The 17,097-nt window shown below is 43.2% G+C and overlaps 1 protein-coding gene across 6 annotated transcripts in view; it reads left to right on the plus strand.

Moving 5' to 3' along the window:
• Window positions 1–17,097, plus strand: part of Wdr27 (WD repeat domain 27) — an 87,278-nt gene that overhangs the window by 4,757 nt on the left and 65,424 nt on the right. For 5 of the 6 annotated variants that reach the window (XM_060373305.1, XM_060373309.1, XM_060373307.1 and 2 more), the window contains exons 2-10: window positions 4,154–4,346; window positions 6,277–6,418; window positions 8,636–8,760; window positions 10,544–10,657; window positions 12,128–12,179; window positions 13,617–13,687; window positions 14,391–14,511; window positions 15,720–15,837; window positions 16,742–16,845. In XM_060373305.1, coding sequence (XP_060229288.1) covers window positions 4,179–4,346; window positions 6,277–6,418; window positions 8,636–8,760; window positions 10,544–10,657; window positions 12,128–12,179; window positions 13,617–13,687; window positions 14,391–14,511; window positions 15,720–15,837; window positions 16,742–16,845 — 1,015 coding nt within the window. In that variant the 5' untranslated portion in view covers window positions 4,154–4,178. The remainder of the gene's footprint in view (window positions 1–4,153; window positions 4,347–6,276; window positions 6,419–8,635; window positions 8,761–10,543; window positions 10,658–12,127; window positions 12,180–13,616; window positions 13,688–14,390; window positions 14,512–15,719; window positions 15,838–16,741; window positions 16,846–17,097) is intronic. The other variant, XM_060373306.1, reaches the window with a different exon arrangement.

Genomic DNA, 17,097 nt, shown 5'->3' on the forward strand with positions numbered 1-17,097 from the left:
GTATGAGCATCTGTACAGAAAGATATGTGTGCATATCTGTTCGATCTCTTACTATAGGGTTGCCTACACTTAATGTCTTCCTCGGAGGCTTGTCTTTGTTGCTCCTGAGATGTGGTATCTTGGTGAGTGTTACTGTCATGTCTTCTTTCATACTTCAGTGTATTTAGACTAATCCATTCTGTTAGTTCCTGAATGGTAACATGAGATGCTCCAATTGCTACCCTCCAAATTTACACAATATGATATAGGAAAGTGGGTCCTGTGTCTTCCCATGCAATAACAAGAAAGTTGGATTCAGAGTCTAGAGAATGTCACAATGGAAGCTTTGCATCTAACACCACATTTACAAGTTAATTTATGATACTCCAAACTGTTATGTCTCAGAAAGAGTAGCTCTAGTTGCTCAGACCAAGCTAGGGGACATGTTTGCCTCCACTAGCCCCTAGCACCCACTGGAGAACAAGGCCCATCAGTGCGGCAGGGCTTCGTTGCCATCTCACCTGCTATGGTTCTAAGCTTGGACATGCCAGGAGCTGCCTCTACCAGAGCCACAGAATCACCCCATACTGTTGCTGAGATAAAGCCCCAAGAGTTTGCTTGCTCTTAAAATCCATAGTTTAGGATCTGCGGATCCATCTTTCTTTTTTTTTAAATTAAATTTATATGTTTATTTATTACAATTTATTCACTTTGTATCCCTACTGCAGCCTCCTTCCTCGTCTCCTCTCAGTCTCAACCACCCTCTCTCTTCTCCCCCTATGCCCCTTCCCTAGTTCCCTGATAGGGGAGGACCTCCTCCCCTTCTCTCTGACCCTAGCTTATCAGGTCTCATCAAGGCTGGCTGAATCATCTTCCTCTGTGGCCTGGCAAGGCTGCACCCACCCCCAGGGGGTCTCAGTCCTCTCCATGCATGGTCCTTAGTTGGAGTAACTGTCTCTGCAGGTCCCATTGGGCCCAGGTATTTTGGCTCTGTTGTTCTCCTTGTGAAGTTCCAGTTCCCTCCAGGCTTTCTATCTCCCTCTTCTTCAATAAGGATTCTGGCACTCTGCCCAATGTTTGGCTGTGTATCTCAGTATCTCCTGATGGGTAGAGTCTTTCAGAGGTCCTCTGTGGAAGGCTCCTGTCCTGTTCCTTGTCTTCTACTACTTTTGATGTCTATCCATGTCTGTCAGCAAAATACCTGTTTCCATAGCTAGTGAGGCCTTACAGATTTCTGCCCTCAGTGGTACTGATCTACACCCCTTCAGTCAGACAAGTGTTGTCCTTTTCAAGCAAGATTCTGCGCATGGAAGACTCTAGCACCAAACCAAGAAACAAAAGCACCAGCTAGAAAGAACCTTCCAAGCCACGGTGGCTGGGGTGTGGGGAAATAGGAGAATTTATGTTCTGGTTTATATCACACTGTTAGTTCACAAAGCAACAGAAGGATTCTTCCAACGTTTGAGCAGTAGGAAAGATGCAGGTGTCCTGAAGGTGAGGGCCAGTTCAGGGCCCCTGGTGCATGGTGGCCATGCAGGCCCCTCACGGCTATGCACACGTGTCTGCCATTGTCAAGCCTGTCCCGCGTTGGCTGCCTGCATGTGTCAGGTATGGCCTGTGCTGCTCTTGTGTTGCATTTTGATAGGCATTTGTTCTTCAGTAGACCAGCGGTAGTTTGAGCTGTACAACTGAGCTCTTTGAAACTCTGAAACTACTAGTTCAGCATTAATGTCATATAAGGGCATAGGGAAGATTTTCACCCATGCAAGCCTTATGTTTGACAGGATTATTATGTGGAATGTACAAAGAACTAAACAAGAAAACTACCCCATTAAAAATGGGCCATGGAGGTGCACAGTTCACAAAAGAACTTCACTTGTTTATACATGTCTAATAAAGTGTTGGTGTTCTTAGCTACCTAGGAAGTACAGATTAAAACTGTTTTAAGATGCCACCTCACCCCAGTCACAGTGGCCTTTATCAAGAATACACATGACAACAATGCTGGTGTGGATGTGGAAATTGGGAATGCTTAATCCAGGTTGGTGGAAGTGCAAATTTGTGCAACTGCTATGGAAATCAGTCTGGCAGTTTCTTTGTATGTATGTATGTAATGTATGTATCTAACTATCTATCTATCTGGATTTATATCCTACTGCAGAGATACTGGAACATCTATGTTCATTGCTGTTATAGTCATAATAGGTAGTAAATGAAATCAGCCTAGATGTCCCTTAACCAATGAATGGATAAAAATCATGTATGCAAAATAGATTATTCAATTGTAAAGAAAAATAAAATAATGAATTTTACAGAGTAATGGAACTGGAAAACACATTAGGACAACCCAGGCCCAGAAGGTCAAACATTGCGTGTCTTCTGATACGGATTATGGTTTTGGTTTCTTAGATTTGTTTAACTTTGAAGGCTATAGAGATGTGAAAACTAGAGTTGGGCCATGGGGATGGGAGAAGAGGCATCAAGGGAGGAGGAGATGGTTGAACATGTGTGGTATGAAAATGGAATTCTGGGCCTGGCAGAAATGTGAGGTAGCTGGTCAGATTGCATTGATGGTCAGGAAGCTGACAGGTGACTGATGCTCAGCTCTCTCCCATTTTAAAAATGTTTTCATTTGCATGTATTAACCAGACATAGTGATGACTTTTATTATGACATTTTCACACATGCATATATGTTTTGATCATATTCACCTCCCCACCCTGAGTAATCCCATTCCTTTTCTCAGTTAATACTACCATTTTTCATATTATTTGTTTCTTTTTTTTTTTTTGTGACCCAATGAGTGTTTGTAGGAGTGTGATTGAAGGACTATTTATTACCAGTGATATAGCCACTGAAGAAAATGTCTCTTTTCCCCCCAGCAACCATTAACTACTGATAAATCCTGAGGGAGAGGTGGGAACTCATGACCCCACCCCCTCATGTTCCCCCCATGAAAGAATATTGACAGGATCGGTTTTATGTAGGTAATCACAGATGCTGTGGATTCAAGAGGGCACTGGCCATGTCCTGGCCAGAAGATTGTGTTCCACCACTTTCTACTCCTTTCTCTATCTCTTACCATCTTTCCTCCTCTTCAGTGAATTTTCCTGAGCCACGGAGGGAGTAATATAGATTCCCCATTTATGGCTGGTCAATAGTCACTTATTTTTAGTCTCTACAGTTACTGCTGTAGCCCGCAGAAGGAAGCTTCTGTGAGCAGAGCTGAGAGCAGTACTAGCTCCTGAACATGGACAAGGACTTAGAAGGTAGTTTGACAGTCCACAAGACCAACAGCGGCAGCCATTTCTATAAATTATGCTCATCTGTAACGGACACTGAAGGAACAGGGCACACGCTTTCATCAAGCATGGCTACTCACTCAGCACACTTGATAGAGCATCTAGGGCCCAGTTTTAAGCAGATCCTTTATTTTGTATTTTCTTTAAATCCCACTGTTTTTAGTTTTCAGTAATGAGGTTTGTGTTTTTCCTTCTGATAATAAAATTTTAAAGGATGGACTGGGGCATGATCAGCTGTTTGTAGGAAGGTATAGGCATGATGAGCACCAGAAACCGCATGACTAAAAATCTGTTGGCTGTGCCTTTAAGTACGTCTGTGCCCACAGTGGGATGTGGGGGTGAATGGCATCAAGGATTCCTCTAGCCTCCTGCCACACAGGTCTACGGTGGTCATGTTCACTAAACTATTTAATAAAGTAAATAAAATATCAAAACATGTTTGTCAATTTATGCTTGGTGAGACTTAGCCGTGACTCGCTGATTACGTAATCCATGGTAACTTTACTTCCATCACAGAGGTTGAATACATCCAGAGCCATAGGGACACTTGAATGCTGCTCCAGGGGTTCCTGGTTTCTATTGCAGTTTGTTACCAACTCTACTTATGCAGGGGTCCTTCTTCAGGCCAGGTCACTAGGAGGGGGCTGTTCACCTTCACAGTCGGCCCAGAAGATGGAGGAGGGCCTGTGAAGTGGGGGTCAGGGAGAGAAGTAGAGGACATTGTTTTTCCCTGGTACCTTTTCCTTTTGGGGGGTGGTGGTGAGTGGTTACGTATTATATGTGTGTGCATGCTAATAGTGATGAGTCAACTAGACTTTCACGTGAATCACATGCTGTGCCTCCCTCATCTTGCTCATGCTTTGTATTTTCAGGCTGATAACGGAAACACTTCCAGAGATGCCCTCCAACACCTCCAGAGATGGCCACACAAGTGATATAGTTGTGGAGAGATACCTGGTTGAGTCTCAGAAGTCTGCAGCTCACGCTCCACTTGCCTGCAGCGCACAGCACTGTGCTTTTCCTTTAGATGGGAACCGTCTCTGTGTGTGGAGCCCTTCTCACCAGGCAGGTCACAAACCAAGCATGCTCTTGTTAGGTCTAGGGTCGCAGAGACCTTGCCCTGCCCATTTGTTTCTCCCATGTTCTGGAAACATTGGCTTTCATGGAGACAACTATGAGCTATGGCAGAACGATGTTGACAAGAAAAACCATTATGTTAAGTTGTTATTTTTAAAATGCAGATGGTCTGTAATTAACTTTCTTTAAAAGTCTTTATAAGAGTATGAACAAGAAAAAGGCCCATCTTACTCATTTATATTTGAGTTTGAGCTTTCTTACTTTGCAATGAAGAATAAGATGTTAAGTGTCCCATGCAAGAGTGTACACCTGGGAAACTATGGTCAGGCCCCCTGTCTTCGTTAAACGCAATGCCATTTTGACCTCTGGACAGAGGCACATTTACCTCCTGTTTAAACTTTGTGTGAGTGGAATTTCAGGTTGTGCGTTCTTCTGCAGCAGCTTCTTTCGTTCACATGTATTTAGGAGAGTCCTGTGCTGCATCCTTTTCGTTGCTTCACAGTATTTTATTCACAGCATTGTGCTGTTGCTGGAAAGTGGCTTCATTTGTTGGTTTGTTCATTTGCTATTTTCTGGTGCACCCATATGGAAAAGGCTGAGTTACAGGAGAAGCACATACTTAGTAGATAATATCCAGGAGAGTCTTAAGTGGCTGTGCCAAGCTCTGTGAAGGTCGGAGCTGTGGCTGACCACACCTTCTCTGCACTGGGTCCTTTCAGACTATCGCTGGAGAGTGTAGCAGTCTCCTGTTGCACACTTTCATATTTATGATGTCCCTAGGAATGGGAATAGGGACTGTCTTTGAAATGAACTTAGTGGCCTGCTCTTTGATCACCTTTCCCTGAGAGGGGTGCAGCCTTACCAGGATTTTTTAATTGCTGGGTAGTATTCCATTGTGTAAATATACCACAAATTCTGTATCCATTCCTCCATTGAGGGACATCTAGGTTGTTTCCAGATTTTGGCTATCACGAATAGAGCTGCTACAAACATGGTTGAGCAAATGTCCTTGTTGTATACTTGAGCATAGTTTGGATATATGTCTACGAGTGGTATAGCTGGATCTTGAGGTATCACTACTCCCAATTTTCTGAGAAAGCGCCAGAATGATTTCCAAAGTGGTTGTACAAGTTTACATTCTTGAGTGAATGACACATATGGTATATACTCACTTATAAGCGGATATTAGACATATAATATAGGATAAACATACTAAAATCTGTACACCTGAAGAAGTTAAGCAAGAAGGGAGACCCTGGTTAAGATCTTAATCCTCATTCATAAAGGCAAATGGGATGGACATAGGAAGAGGGAGAAAACAGAGAACAGGTCAGGAGCCTACCACAGGGGGCCTCCAAGAGTCTCTACCCAGCAGGGTATCAAAGCAGATGCTGAGACTCATAACAAAACTTTGGGAAGATGCAGGGAGTCTTATGAAAGAAGGGGGAGATAGAAAGACCTGCAGGGGACAGAAGCTCCACAAGGAGAGCAACAGAACTAAAAAATCTGGGCAAAGTGTCTTTTCTGAGACTGATACTCCAACCAAGGACCATGCATGGAGATACCCTAGAACCCCTGCACAGATGTAGCCTATGGCAGCTCAGTGTCCAAGTGGGTTCCCTAAGTTCTATCTCTGACATGAACTTACTGCACGCTGATTGGCCACTTAGATATTCACTTTGCAGGTGTATGTGTTTAAGGACCACCCCTTTTGTTTGCTGGACTCTCTTGATTTTTTTTTTCTGTTAGATTATCTGTATTTTTCATGTTGATATGAAGGTCAACAGTGCATTCAGGAATTTTAATGAATTAATTAAAAGTCAACATGTAATAAATACATTTGAAAAGCTTAGGCTTGAAATTATATTGTTTTTCTGTATACTTTTTGATGTTATAAGTAACTTATTTGTTTTTCAAGCTTCTCATCCTACAAGGACACCATCAGTTGATTACTGCTGTGGTTTTTGGAAATCAAGCAGATCCACTTCAACTCTGCTCTGCATCACAGGATTATATTATACTGTGGAATGTGGTTGAATGCAGAGAAAAGACACTAGAAGGTAAGCAGACATAAGCCAATTTAACAGCCTTCGTGTTTTGAATGAAGAGGTGCTGAGGAGGCGTCTGTGGTAGATTTAGTGGTAGGTAGAGGGCTTGCCTGCTGTAATAACTTTCATCTTCACACAGGCAAGGTCAACTGAGAGAGCCTCAGGTGAGGAAAAGCCTCCATAATCTTGGCTTCTAGACAAACAAACAGGACATTTTCTTGACGGATGATTGGTCGAGAAGGGCCCAGCCCACAGTGATGGCTCCTTCTTGAACAGGTGGTTCTGAAGTATATAAGCAAGCAAACTGATCAAGCCACAAGAAGCAAATCAGTAAGCAGTGTCCATTCATGGATTCAGCATTAGTTCCTATTTTGAATTATTGTCCCGACTTCCCTGGATGGTGAACGACAAGCTATAAGCTGAAATAAGCCTTTCCTCCTAAGTTGCTTCTGGCCATCACATTTTATCACAGCAGTAGAAACCGTAATTAAGACACCTACCAAGGAGGAGATCATGGGTTTAATCCTAGTACCATGTAGGGAGTGACTCATCTATAGTTTGTAGCAAGGAGTTGGACCTTTTAAGTCCCTTCAGTGCTGCAGGTGTCTAGTTGGACCTTGTCATTAGCTCCACTGATCTCTGCTGTGTGATATGCTGATACAGAGGCTTGCTGGCTTTATTCTGTATTTCTTATTTTAAATATTCATATTGCAGACCTCTGAGGATCTGTGGACAGTCTGAATGGAGTACCTTACCTCATGCATAGGTATCCTAGGGGCTTTTTGTGTTTCATGCTGCAAACATAGTGGTGAAGGATCTAGGTCCTCTCTGTTGGAAGGAGCTGCATTCCTGAGGCTGTAGGTAGATGGTTCTCTGTGTTGGAAGGAGTTCTACTCTTGTGGCTGTAAGTAGATGGTTTTAGAGCAACTGTACTCCTGAGGCCTTGGAGCCACAGCTGTCTGTATTGTAGAGTGTTCTCTGAGGTTTTTCCATGTTCATGGTTAACATTGTTTTCGGTTCCTCACATGGGTGGTCTGGTTCTGAAATAGCATCAGTGTTCACTTTGGCATCTGACATGGCACCCTTATAAATTGTTCCCATGTCTAATCTAGTATTCTGAAGCTCCTGTGGGTGAGGATAGCTTGCATTATGGGTCTGAAGGGAGAGTACCTCCTGAAAGCTATAAGCTCTCAGTGTAGCTCTCTTGTATCATGCAGGATTTGGAGCCTAATTGTATTTGGTTTCTGGTGCATTGTGGGTAGCTCTGTTCATACCATTTTTAGGTCTGCTGCTTGAATTGTGATTTTACTCAACCATTTGTGTGCAGATGGCTCATGCCTTTCTTTCTGTGTGGACCTTCTCCTAATTTAGTCTTCAGATACTTACTGCTGGAAATTCCTTGTCATGTCTAAGACCATTGTAGACCACCGCCACTCCTGCCACACAGATCCTCCTCTTGCTGTCTTTCTGTCTGGGCTCTCAGGGCCCAATCTTTCAGTTGCTCGGGTTAGACCATCAGCTCACTCTATTTCCAATCCATGAATGAGTTCCATTTATTTTATCTTTAAACTCGGACTCACCTTGGGTATCTCTCTCATATCTATAAGTACTTAAGACACAAGCTCCAGTCAAGAAAATCTTTTACAAATGTGCCGAGCTGCTTGGGTTTTAGTTGATTACAGATGTAGTCAAGTGAAGACTAAGATTAGCCACCACACAGGGTCTTTTGGTTGACGGTGACATATCTGTGCTGTATAACAGTGGCTTCCAAGGCTCAGGGAAGATGGCAGGTACCAGATTATCTTCTCTTACAATTCTGGCCTGGCTAGTGTGGCTGCACTTGAATCTTCTCTGCAAGTTTTGCATCGTTGCCCAGGTACCCGCAGGCTGTATGGAAATGTTGTCTTTGTGGTAAGAGCTTCAGAGGCCAGGGTTGTGGCACACTGTCTCCTGCTCCCCACACTGGTCAGCGTGTGTCACTGCCAGAGCAGGGATGGTAATGGACACAGAAGTGCTGGGTGACAAGCTTGCTCTGTGCAGCAATTCTGGGTACTCATGGCCCCCTGGAGACTAGTTTCCTTATGACCTTGGTCCTGTACTGAGAGGCCTCAGGAAAAAGACCGTGTTCCGTTATCATATACCAGATCATTGTTCCTCTGCCTGTACCTCTAGAGCAGAGAACTGCACAGGACACATTCTTCTGACGCTAATATCTGAAATTTTCTCTAGGACTGACTCCTCGAGGGACTATTCTGGGATCCCTTCTACAAAAAGTGTTGTGTTTGAGATTTAGTCTGGATGATCGTGCTGTTGCAGTGTGTGTTGGAAATAAAATCTCTGTGCTGGATGTAGAGGTAAGAATGACACACTGTGGAGGTACTGAGCGTACATTTGGGGGTGTATTTCAGGTGGGCTTCCCTTTTAAAATGGCAGTTTTATTCAGTGTATTTTGTAAAGATGTAGTAGGGAAACCAAGAAAAACATCTTAATCTTATAATTGATAACCCGCCGGAAATGCTGTTTGCACGAATGTGTCAGGGCTAACTTTCAGCAGACACATTTGCCGAAATAGTTCTTTCTTGAGCAGGGTCCTGTGTTAGGAGTGCCCAAAGAATCTTCATAACACAGTGCTTCAGCTGCCTGTGTGTCAAACATCCCTTTTCCACTGTGGCTCAGATCTTTCTCTTGCTTCTCGCTGCAGTTTAGACAAAAGTAAATGTCTCCTAGGTTGGGGACTTCCAAACCAACGTTTGTTGGGCACTGGTGCTTGAGCTGTGGTAAGGCAGTGCTGGGGGTTATAAATCTCTCTGGAGAGAGGGAGGAGCCTCCGCTTCCCCGCTTCATGGGAGAGTGTCCAATGCCTGGAATAGCTGTGTTTCTCATTTTCCAGGTCAGTACAGGTAATGAAGTACTTTGCCTTCTATGGCTTTCTTTGCTATCTACTTTAAAACTTTTAGGTAAGGAAAGATGTTAGCCAAGAATCATCAGGTGGTTATCCTAGGCCCTAGGATATGTGAAACATTTGGGGATACAGCATGTCTTAGTCACTGTTCTATTGCTATAAAGGGACACCGTGACCAAGGCGACTCCGATATAAGAAAGCATTTGGTTGCAAACTTGCTCTTACAGTTTCAGAGCTTAGTTCATTATCATTATGGCAGGGAACATGGAGGCACACAAGGTGCTAGAGCAGTAGCTGGGGCCTACATCCTGGTCCTCAGACAGAGACGGAAAGACTCTTGGTGTGGATTGGCTTTTGAAACCTTAAAGCCCATTCATTCATTCCCAGTGACACACTTCCTACAATGAGGCCACACCTTCTAATCCTTTCAAATAGTGCTGTTGCCATGCTGTCTTGTTATGTTTTAGTTACTCTTTGCTAGAGAATAGCTTCAAAGGGAGGTAGAGGATAGGATAAGTACATTCAGATAGTGGTAGAGGAAAGAGAAAGACAGGCAGGCAGAGACAGACGTATGTGGTAGAGGGAAGACTGATAAGAGGCATACAATGACAGAAAAACAGCTGAAAGACACAGACATAAAGGAACAATAGATAGTAAAAGGCTGAGCATCTTACCGTCACCCTGAGCTGTACGGGCTGTTGAGTGTCTTGTTAAGAGAGAGCCACAGATGACAGGAAATCTAGAAGATGTCAGCTTCCTGTTTTGTATCAGATCAGATGTGGCTGGTTCTTAACTTTTACTTACAGACGATGTACTTCTGTCAGAGCTTGCGCATCAGATTTTTAGCTTTTAAGTTGATATAGGTAGGGCAGGTTCAAATTTCGAAGTAACAATGTGTAAAATAGAATTTATTCTTTAAATTAAAAACATTCTGTGGTGTGTGTGTGTTTGTGTGCACATGCATGTGAGCACGCGTGCCACAGCACATGTGTGGAGGTCAGAGGACAACTCTGGAGTTGGTTCTCTCCTTCCCCTAGTAAGTTCCAGGGTCTGAACTTTCTGTCTTCAGGCTTGGTGGCAAGGGCCTTTACCCACTACGCCCTTTGCCCAGCCTTGTAGGATTTATTTCAACAAGCTTGCTTTTTTATGGTGGACTATGATTTCTTGATGTTGGTCATTCTAGAAAATTCTATGAATAACGTTTTTTTGTTTTTTTGCTTTTTCTCAAATCCTAGAAGCAGTCTGTGCTGGTGGAGCTGCAGGGCCATCAAGGCTCAGTGACAGCAGTGGAGTTCTGTCCCTGGCAAGCACACACCCTCATCTCTGTATCTGAAGACAGAAGCTTTAAGGTGGGCAGCAATGGCTTGGGATGTTAGGGATGTTGTGGAAATTGCTGCTGCTGTTTGATTGCTACTGCCTCACGGGTTTTTCTTGTAATAAAACATGACAAAACTGGAAAGAAGATGGCCCAGTGGTTAAGAGCACCAGTGTTCCTGCAGAGCACCAGGATTCTGGTCACAGAACCCATACAGTTGTTCAAAACTCTGTGGAATTCTAGTTCCAGGAGATCCAATGCCCTATTCTGGCCTCCATGGTCACTGCACATCTATGGTATACATTTATGCATGCAAGAAAAGCACTCGTACACATAAAATAAATATAAATACGGTTTAAAGGATGTACCTGAGGAGGCTATTTTCCTCACCTATAGAGAAGTGGAGTTTTGATGTTTTATTGGGACTGGATACTCCTTTTTGCATTTTTTGAGTCTCCAGCATTGAACAACTGTGAGGACTTTTTAAAAATCTAAATCGAGAGGGAGCAACGTGTATCTGCAATGTTTCCTCATGACCCGTGGCTGAGGACCTAGTGACCACAGTGAGAGGACAGAGCAAAATGCAGGTTCACTTCTGAGCAGCCCCAAGTTAGCTAGTGTTGCTACGATTTTACTAGCAAACCTTGGACATTTATCATTGTCCTGAAGGAAAAGCTGAAACTCACAACTGTGTATTAAACCACAGAAGTTGTGAGAATACAGTCTATGGTCATTTTGAAATATTTGATGACACTGGGTGGGTCTGGACTTCCTCTCTGAGTCAGCAGCTGTTGGAGCAGAAATTCAAGTTGTTCTACTTGGATAAGCAATGTTGCTCTTCAATTGTCTTACATTTCAAATTGACAGCAGGCCTCTTGTATCACTGGTAGTCATGAGAATGAAGAGAGTTGACATTTTGAATTGTCCTTGAAGCTGTGTCTACCATAGAAAGGATGGTGGATACATCAAATAAATGTGACTGTCATGGTTGGAATGCTATTCTGTGGGTGAACACCATCTATGTTTGGGGCACACACCCAGGGACATGCAGGCACTTCTTCACTAAGCTGCTCATTGGAGTATTAATTGTATACCCAGGAATTGCTTTCTCTCTCAGGTGTGTCTGCAATCCTCCTAAATCCATCCTTTGTAAGAATCAGGATGTTTTCATCATTATTCTTAATTCTTGGGTTTTAATAGAGTAGTGATTCAGTATGCAAATTTTAAATCTTTTCTTTTTTCTTTGATTTTCTAAGACAGGCTTTCTCTGTGTAGCCTTGGCTGTCTAGACTTGTTTCCTAGACCAGGCTGGCCTGGAACTCAGAACTCACAGAGATCCGCCTGCCTCTGCCTCCTGAGTGCTAGGATTACAGGTGTGTGCCACCACACTCAGCTTTTCATTGTTATTTATATAGATTAACTTTTATTGCTTAAAATTTTAGTTCATGGCTTAGCAATAATAGCAACATTTTATGTCTCTTAAAGAAATGTCTTTCATTTAAAGGTCTGGGACTATTGTGAGGGATCCTTGATATACAGCTCATCCATCTTAACAGGTAAATCAAAGATTGTTTTACATTCCAGCTGAGTAGGCTGTGCAAACTCTCCTGGTGTGGCTGTTACCCAGAGACAGAGGTGTAACAAACAGTAGTTAGAATCAGCAGTATCATCTGTGAGGAGCCATTCAGAAATGTGTGTATAATGAACCAGACAGAATTGATTTTCTTCTGTCTACTGAGTGGGTGAATTTCAGTTTGGTTTCTGAGCTGGTGTTTCAGGTAAGTATGTAGAGTAGGTTGGCTCTCACATAAAGTGCCCAACACAGGAGAGTGCCCTCTTCCACCCTGGAGAGGGGCCCAGAGCTGGTAAAGTTTGGAGGGACACCTTCTTCACCAGTGAGTGGGGGACTGGGCAGCATAAGATCCATTGATTAGGCTGGAAGCATTTGTCACCTTATGAATTCTAGGATAATTGTTGATTTTGTCAGTCTTTGGTGGGAAATGGAACCGATACCTGATTATTGAGATGTGTGACCAATTTCTATGGCCTGGCAGTCCTGGAGCCTGGGGGTGTTGTGTGTGACTTCTGGGGAACATTTCACCTGGGGTACTGTGTTTCTTTCCTGCATGTCATGCTTCTGGAGTCCCTCCCATGTTCCATATACATCCACCAGTGTTCTGGGAGAGCAGGAAGACCAATGCTAGCTGCTCTTTACTTTCCTCTGAGAGGCTTCTTGTAAGTGGCATAAAAAAAATGTAACTTAGGGAAAACACAGATGCCTTGGTGTCCTGCTGGAGTTACTGTTGTGTTTTTCTAAGAGGAAACATTTTGAGGTCAGTTACCCACATGCAGACTATTGTATTCTGACAGCCTGGAGTTGTGACCAAGCTTGGGCACATTTTTTCTAGAAGTTCGTTCGATTTTCTGAAGACAATCTTATGGAAGAATTTTGATTGGAGAACAAAATTGTAGACTGCTGTGGACTCAGCATGATGCCATTTACAGCTTAGTTAGGGCATACAGTGCTTCCCAGCCTCTGTTTATCTAATTTCTTCCAAATTCTTGATTGTTTCAGGCTACAGTTTAAATAAAATTAAATTTTGGAGAGTTCTTTTTATTTAAAGTTAAGATAGCCACTTAACTGCTCTTTTTATTACTAAGCTCATCATTTCATTGTTGTTAGCCTACAGGAACTGCTCTGCCTGGTTAGAAGAGCTAGCTGAACTGTGCTCTCTTCCTCTAGGCTGTTGACAGTTGCTCTGGATCTGCTTAGGGTGGGCCTATGGGATGGAACTCACCAGGATCCACCAGAAGCTGTACAACTCATAGCTACCATTCTTCTGATTTGGGACAACATTCCTTTTTTTCTTTCTCTTGCTCATAAATGTTTCCAAATTTACTTGTAAATTTGCCTCCTGGTATGAAGATCAGAATAGTGCTAAGTGGAGTAGAAGAAGCTCCTTCCATCCTGATGTCCTATGTTCCCTCCACAGCTTACCCTCTCCTGAACTTGCTTATCAATGAAGAAAACCGACAGCTGGTCACTGGCAGTGCTGATGGTCAGGTGAGAGCCCTGTGCGAGGTGTCTGTTTCATGTTGTCACCTGCAGTGTGCCAGGCTTTGTCCCACCGTGCATCTCAGTGGTGGGGCTTGAGGGCCTTTCATCAGCAAAGGGGACCTTGATCTGCATGTTTAAAAATGCTGTGCAGTATTCGAATGTAGCAAAAGTTAGAATTACTTGCTCAGCCATTAGCATCCTCTTTGTATGATTTTAAAACATGACATTTATTTCAATTTTTTAAAAATGTAAACACTTTAGGTTTATATTACAAAGGTGCTGCTGATATAAATATGATGAAGATATACTTTGGGAAGTTATGATAGTTTATTTTCTTTTTCATAAATTCAACTGCCATTATTGTGTGTGCCAGGGCTCAGGAGCATGGTAGAAGTGCTCGCAGCTCAAAGGCTGTGGCATGTGCTGTATAGGCAACAGTGACCTTGGGACCCCATAGGTGGCTCTGTATGACAGTTAATCACAGCTGTGTCTGACCTAAGGTTCTGGACAAACTTCCCCATAACCACCTACTTGGAAGCTGTGCAGCTTTCAAGGAGGGACTAAATGCAACATTCAGGACAGTCCAAGTGTCTGAGAGAGCCCAAGAGCATATCTGAGGCTGTTATCTGCCCTGCTCACTCTCCTTTGGCTTTTATAGTAACTATTACTTCTTGAAAGAGACTTGTATTGACATATTTTGCTTTTGTAGCTGTGGATCTTCAGTTTGATGGAGACGTATCACTACCACTGTGTGGCACATGTAAACCTAAGGAAGAAAAATGAGACTTTCTTCACCAGAAGAATGACAGCTGGGCAGTGCAGCCTGCCAGGTGTGCTTCTTGTGCCCTATAGGTCTCCTGCATGGACACAAGACTCAAGGGCACACACCAGGATCTCTGTTGTCAGAGTGGGAAAGAATTCAAGGGAAGTTTCATTTTTTTGGGAAAGGGTGAGGGTCCTGACCTCTGACATCACTGAGGTTCTGTGGCCCGGGCTGGAGGCTGGCTCACAGACAGAGACTATGAGAATGGGAGCACAAAGACCCCTGGGTTGTCATGAATGCAGGAGAAGAGCAGGCCCCACAGCCATTAGGAGTGGTGCGTCTGAGCAAACTGGTCCCTTGTCCCTCAGGGTGTTGCCTCTGTTTTAGTTTCAAATGCTGACCCATCTCCCCGTCAGGTCTCAGATCCTGCCTTGACTCCTGCTCCTTTCTCACAAACCCACACCCTGCACATCACAGCATCCTTAGCTACTCCCCTCAGCTCCTCAACAGCTCTGCTGTCCACAATTGCTCCCACTTGTCCATATAAGCCTCCTCCACATCTCACTCACCTGCTGCAGGTCACTGAAGGATCTGTACTCACTGGGGATCTGGCCCTCACTCAGTGAGGCCAGATGTTACTTTCCTGCCCTAAATGGTTCATCTTATGGATATTCATTCTTTCTTTAGTTTGTTTTTTGTGTGGCTTTAAATGGTTTTTTAAAAATAGGTCAGAAATTACTGTCCTTACCAGTATATCTCTTTTTCCTCAAATGTATTAAGCCATGATTTCAGTTATTTCTTTTATAGTCACTCATTTTTTTCCTGCATCTTAGGTCCATTTTAGGAGTGGTAACACTAACCTCTTTGCATTGACAGTCTCTCTCCCCATTTGCATTCTGTATCCCATAAAGACTCAATCTAGGGGCAGTTTTGATTTTCAGCCTTATTTTTTTTAGTCTTCAAAGTCCAACGTTTTTTATTTATGATTCATGTTATCAACATGTATTTCTGAGACATCCTGCATTTGCTTTTTTTGAAATATTTTTATTTATTTTTATGTATATGTATCTATCTTCAGTATATCAGAAGAGGGAGTCAGACGTCATTACAGATGGTTGTGAGCCACCATGTAGTTGCTGAGAATTGAACTCAGGACCTCTGGAAGAGCAGCCTGTGCTCTTAACCACTGAGCCATCTCTCAAGCTCCTGTTCTTTTTTATTAGTTGATTGCTGAGCAACATTGTTTCTTAGGTAATCAATAACTCTGTTCCCTAGAAGACAGTCACTACCACTCCGGACATGAGGAAGATAAGAGCGGAGAAGCTGAAGCAACATTCCCTGTCCTGAGCCTGGCACACTGTGATCTCTGCCTGCCAGGTTCCCCGTGTGGAGTGTACGTATGATGACAGGGCCAAAGCCATAGGCAGAAAGCCTTCTAACTGTCTCAAGTGAGCATTAAAGTCAGTTTTATGAATGGTTGAAGTAAATGCCTAGTTTTGTATCTGTCTTATTATTATTTACTGTTGTAAGTATTCCTTAAAATGAATATTTTAAGTCTTAGATTTAGTAAATTTTGTCAGTTTTATTCAAGCCTTGTTAGCAAAAGGAATTAGATAACTTTTCTAACCAAATATGGGCAGATGGAACCTCTGTATTAGGACTTTTTCTTGGATTGTGACATGACAGTCTTAACTCACTCTTTTCTCTGCTGTTAAAATCAATCCCATAAAGTCAGGGGACGGACAGTGCAGCTGAGAGAGGACTGCGTAGTGCAAACCTAGCTGGAATGAGGCTTATTAGGAGAAATAGACTCATGTTTGCTTTCTGATGAGCTCTGCCATGTGGACAAGGTAGCTCCTCTCTGAGCTTACCTTTATTTTCATAAAGTGACTGGCAGCACCTTCAGACATAGGGATCATGGTGACATTGATCTGAGCACATGCCCAGATCTTCCCATGATCTGGTCGGCTTCTGAATGACTTAGCACCAACTGCTTTTGTGAACTCAGAAGAAAGTACAAACCACATAGGTCAGAATTGAGCAGTGGCCATGCTACAACCATTGGTGATAATTGTTTCCAATAGATAGGAGTGGCTAACTTGAAACTCAGCACCCGGTTCTAGAATTAAACCAAGGGAGAAGAGGTGACTAGCTGAAGTGCCAGTGGAGACAGCTTCTGGCTTATTCACACAAGAGTGTGTCTTTCCTCACTGTATGGAGGAGCGGGAATGCTGGGGAGATGCTGGGAGCTAACTTGAAGAATATTTGTTTTTCTGTTTCTTTCTTTTTAAGATTAGTTTTTCTTCTGACTATACCAAATGCCTGTGGATTGGAAGCTCAACAGCTTTATTCATACTAAACTTGGCAAGCTTTGAACTGGAGGCCACTTTACATTTCAAGGGTGAGATCATGAATTCAATGATGTTTTATATTTGTCTCTTCTAACTTGGTGGTTTTCTTAAAAAGCTGGATGGGAGTAAACGGTTGGGGTAGAAAGCCTGGCAATTAAATTTGAGGATAAGTTTATCAGTAACCACGCATGGCACCTGCTCAGACCATCAGTGACCCCTGTGCTATGGGATGTGAAGGACGCAGCCTTAGTTCTGCTCTTCAAGGACATTCAACACCTCCATCTCTCAAGAATATCTCTCAG

Source organism: Meriones unguiculatus, chromosome 20 (assembly GCF_030254825.1).
Source record: "Meriones unguiculatus strain TT.TT164.6M chromosome 20, Bangor_MerUng_6.1, whole genome shotgun sequence".
Taxonomy (NCBI): domain Eukaryota; kingdom Metazoa; phylum Chordata; class Mammalia; order Rodentia; family Muridae; genus Meriones; species Meriones unguiculatus.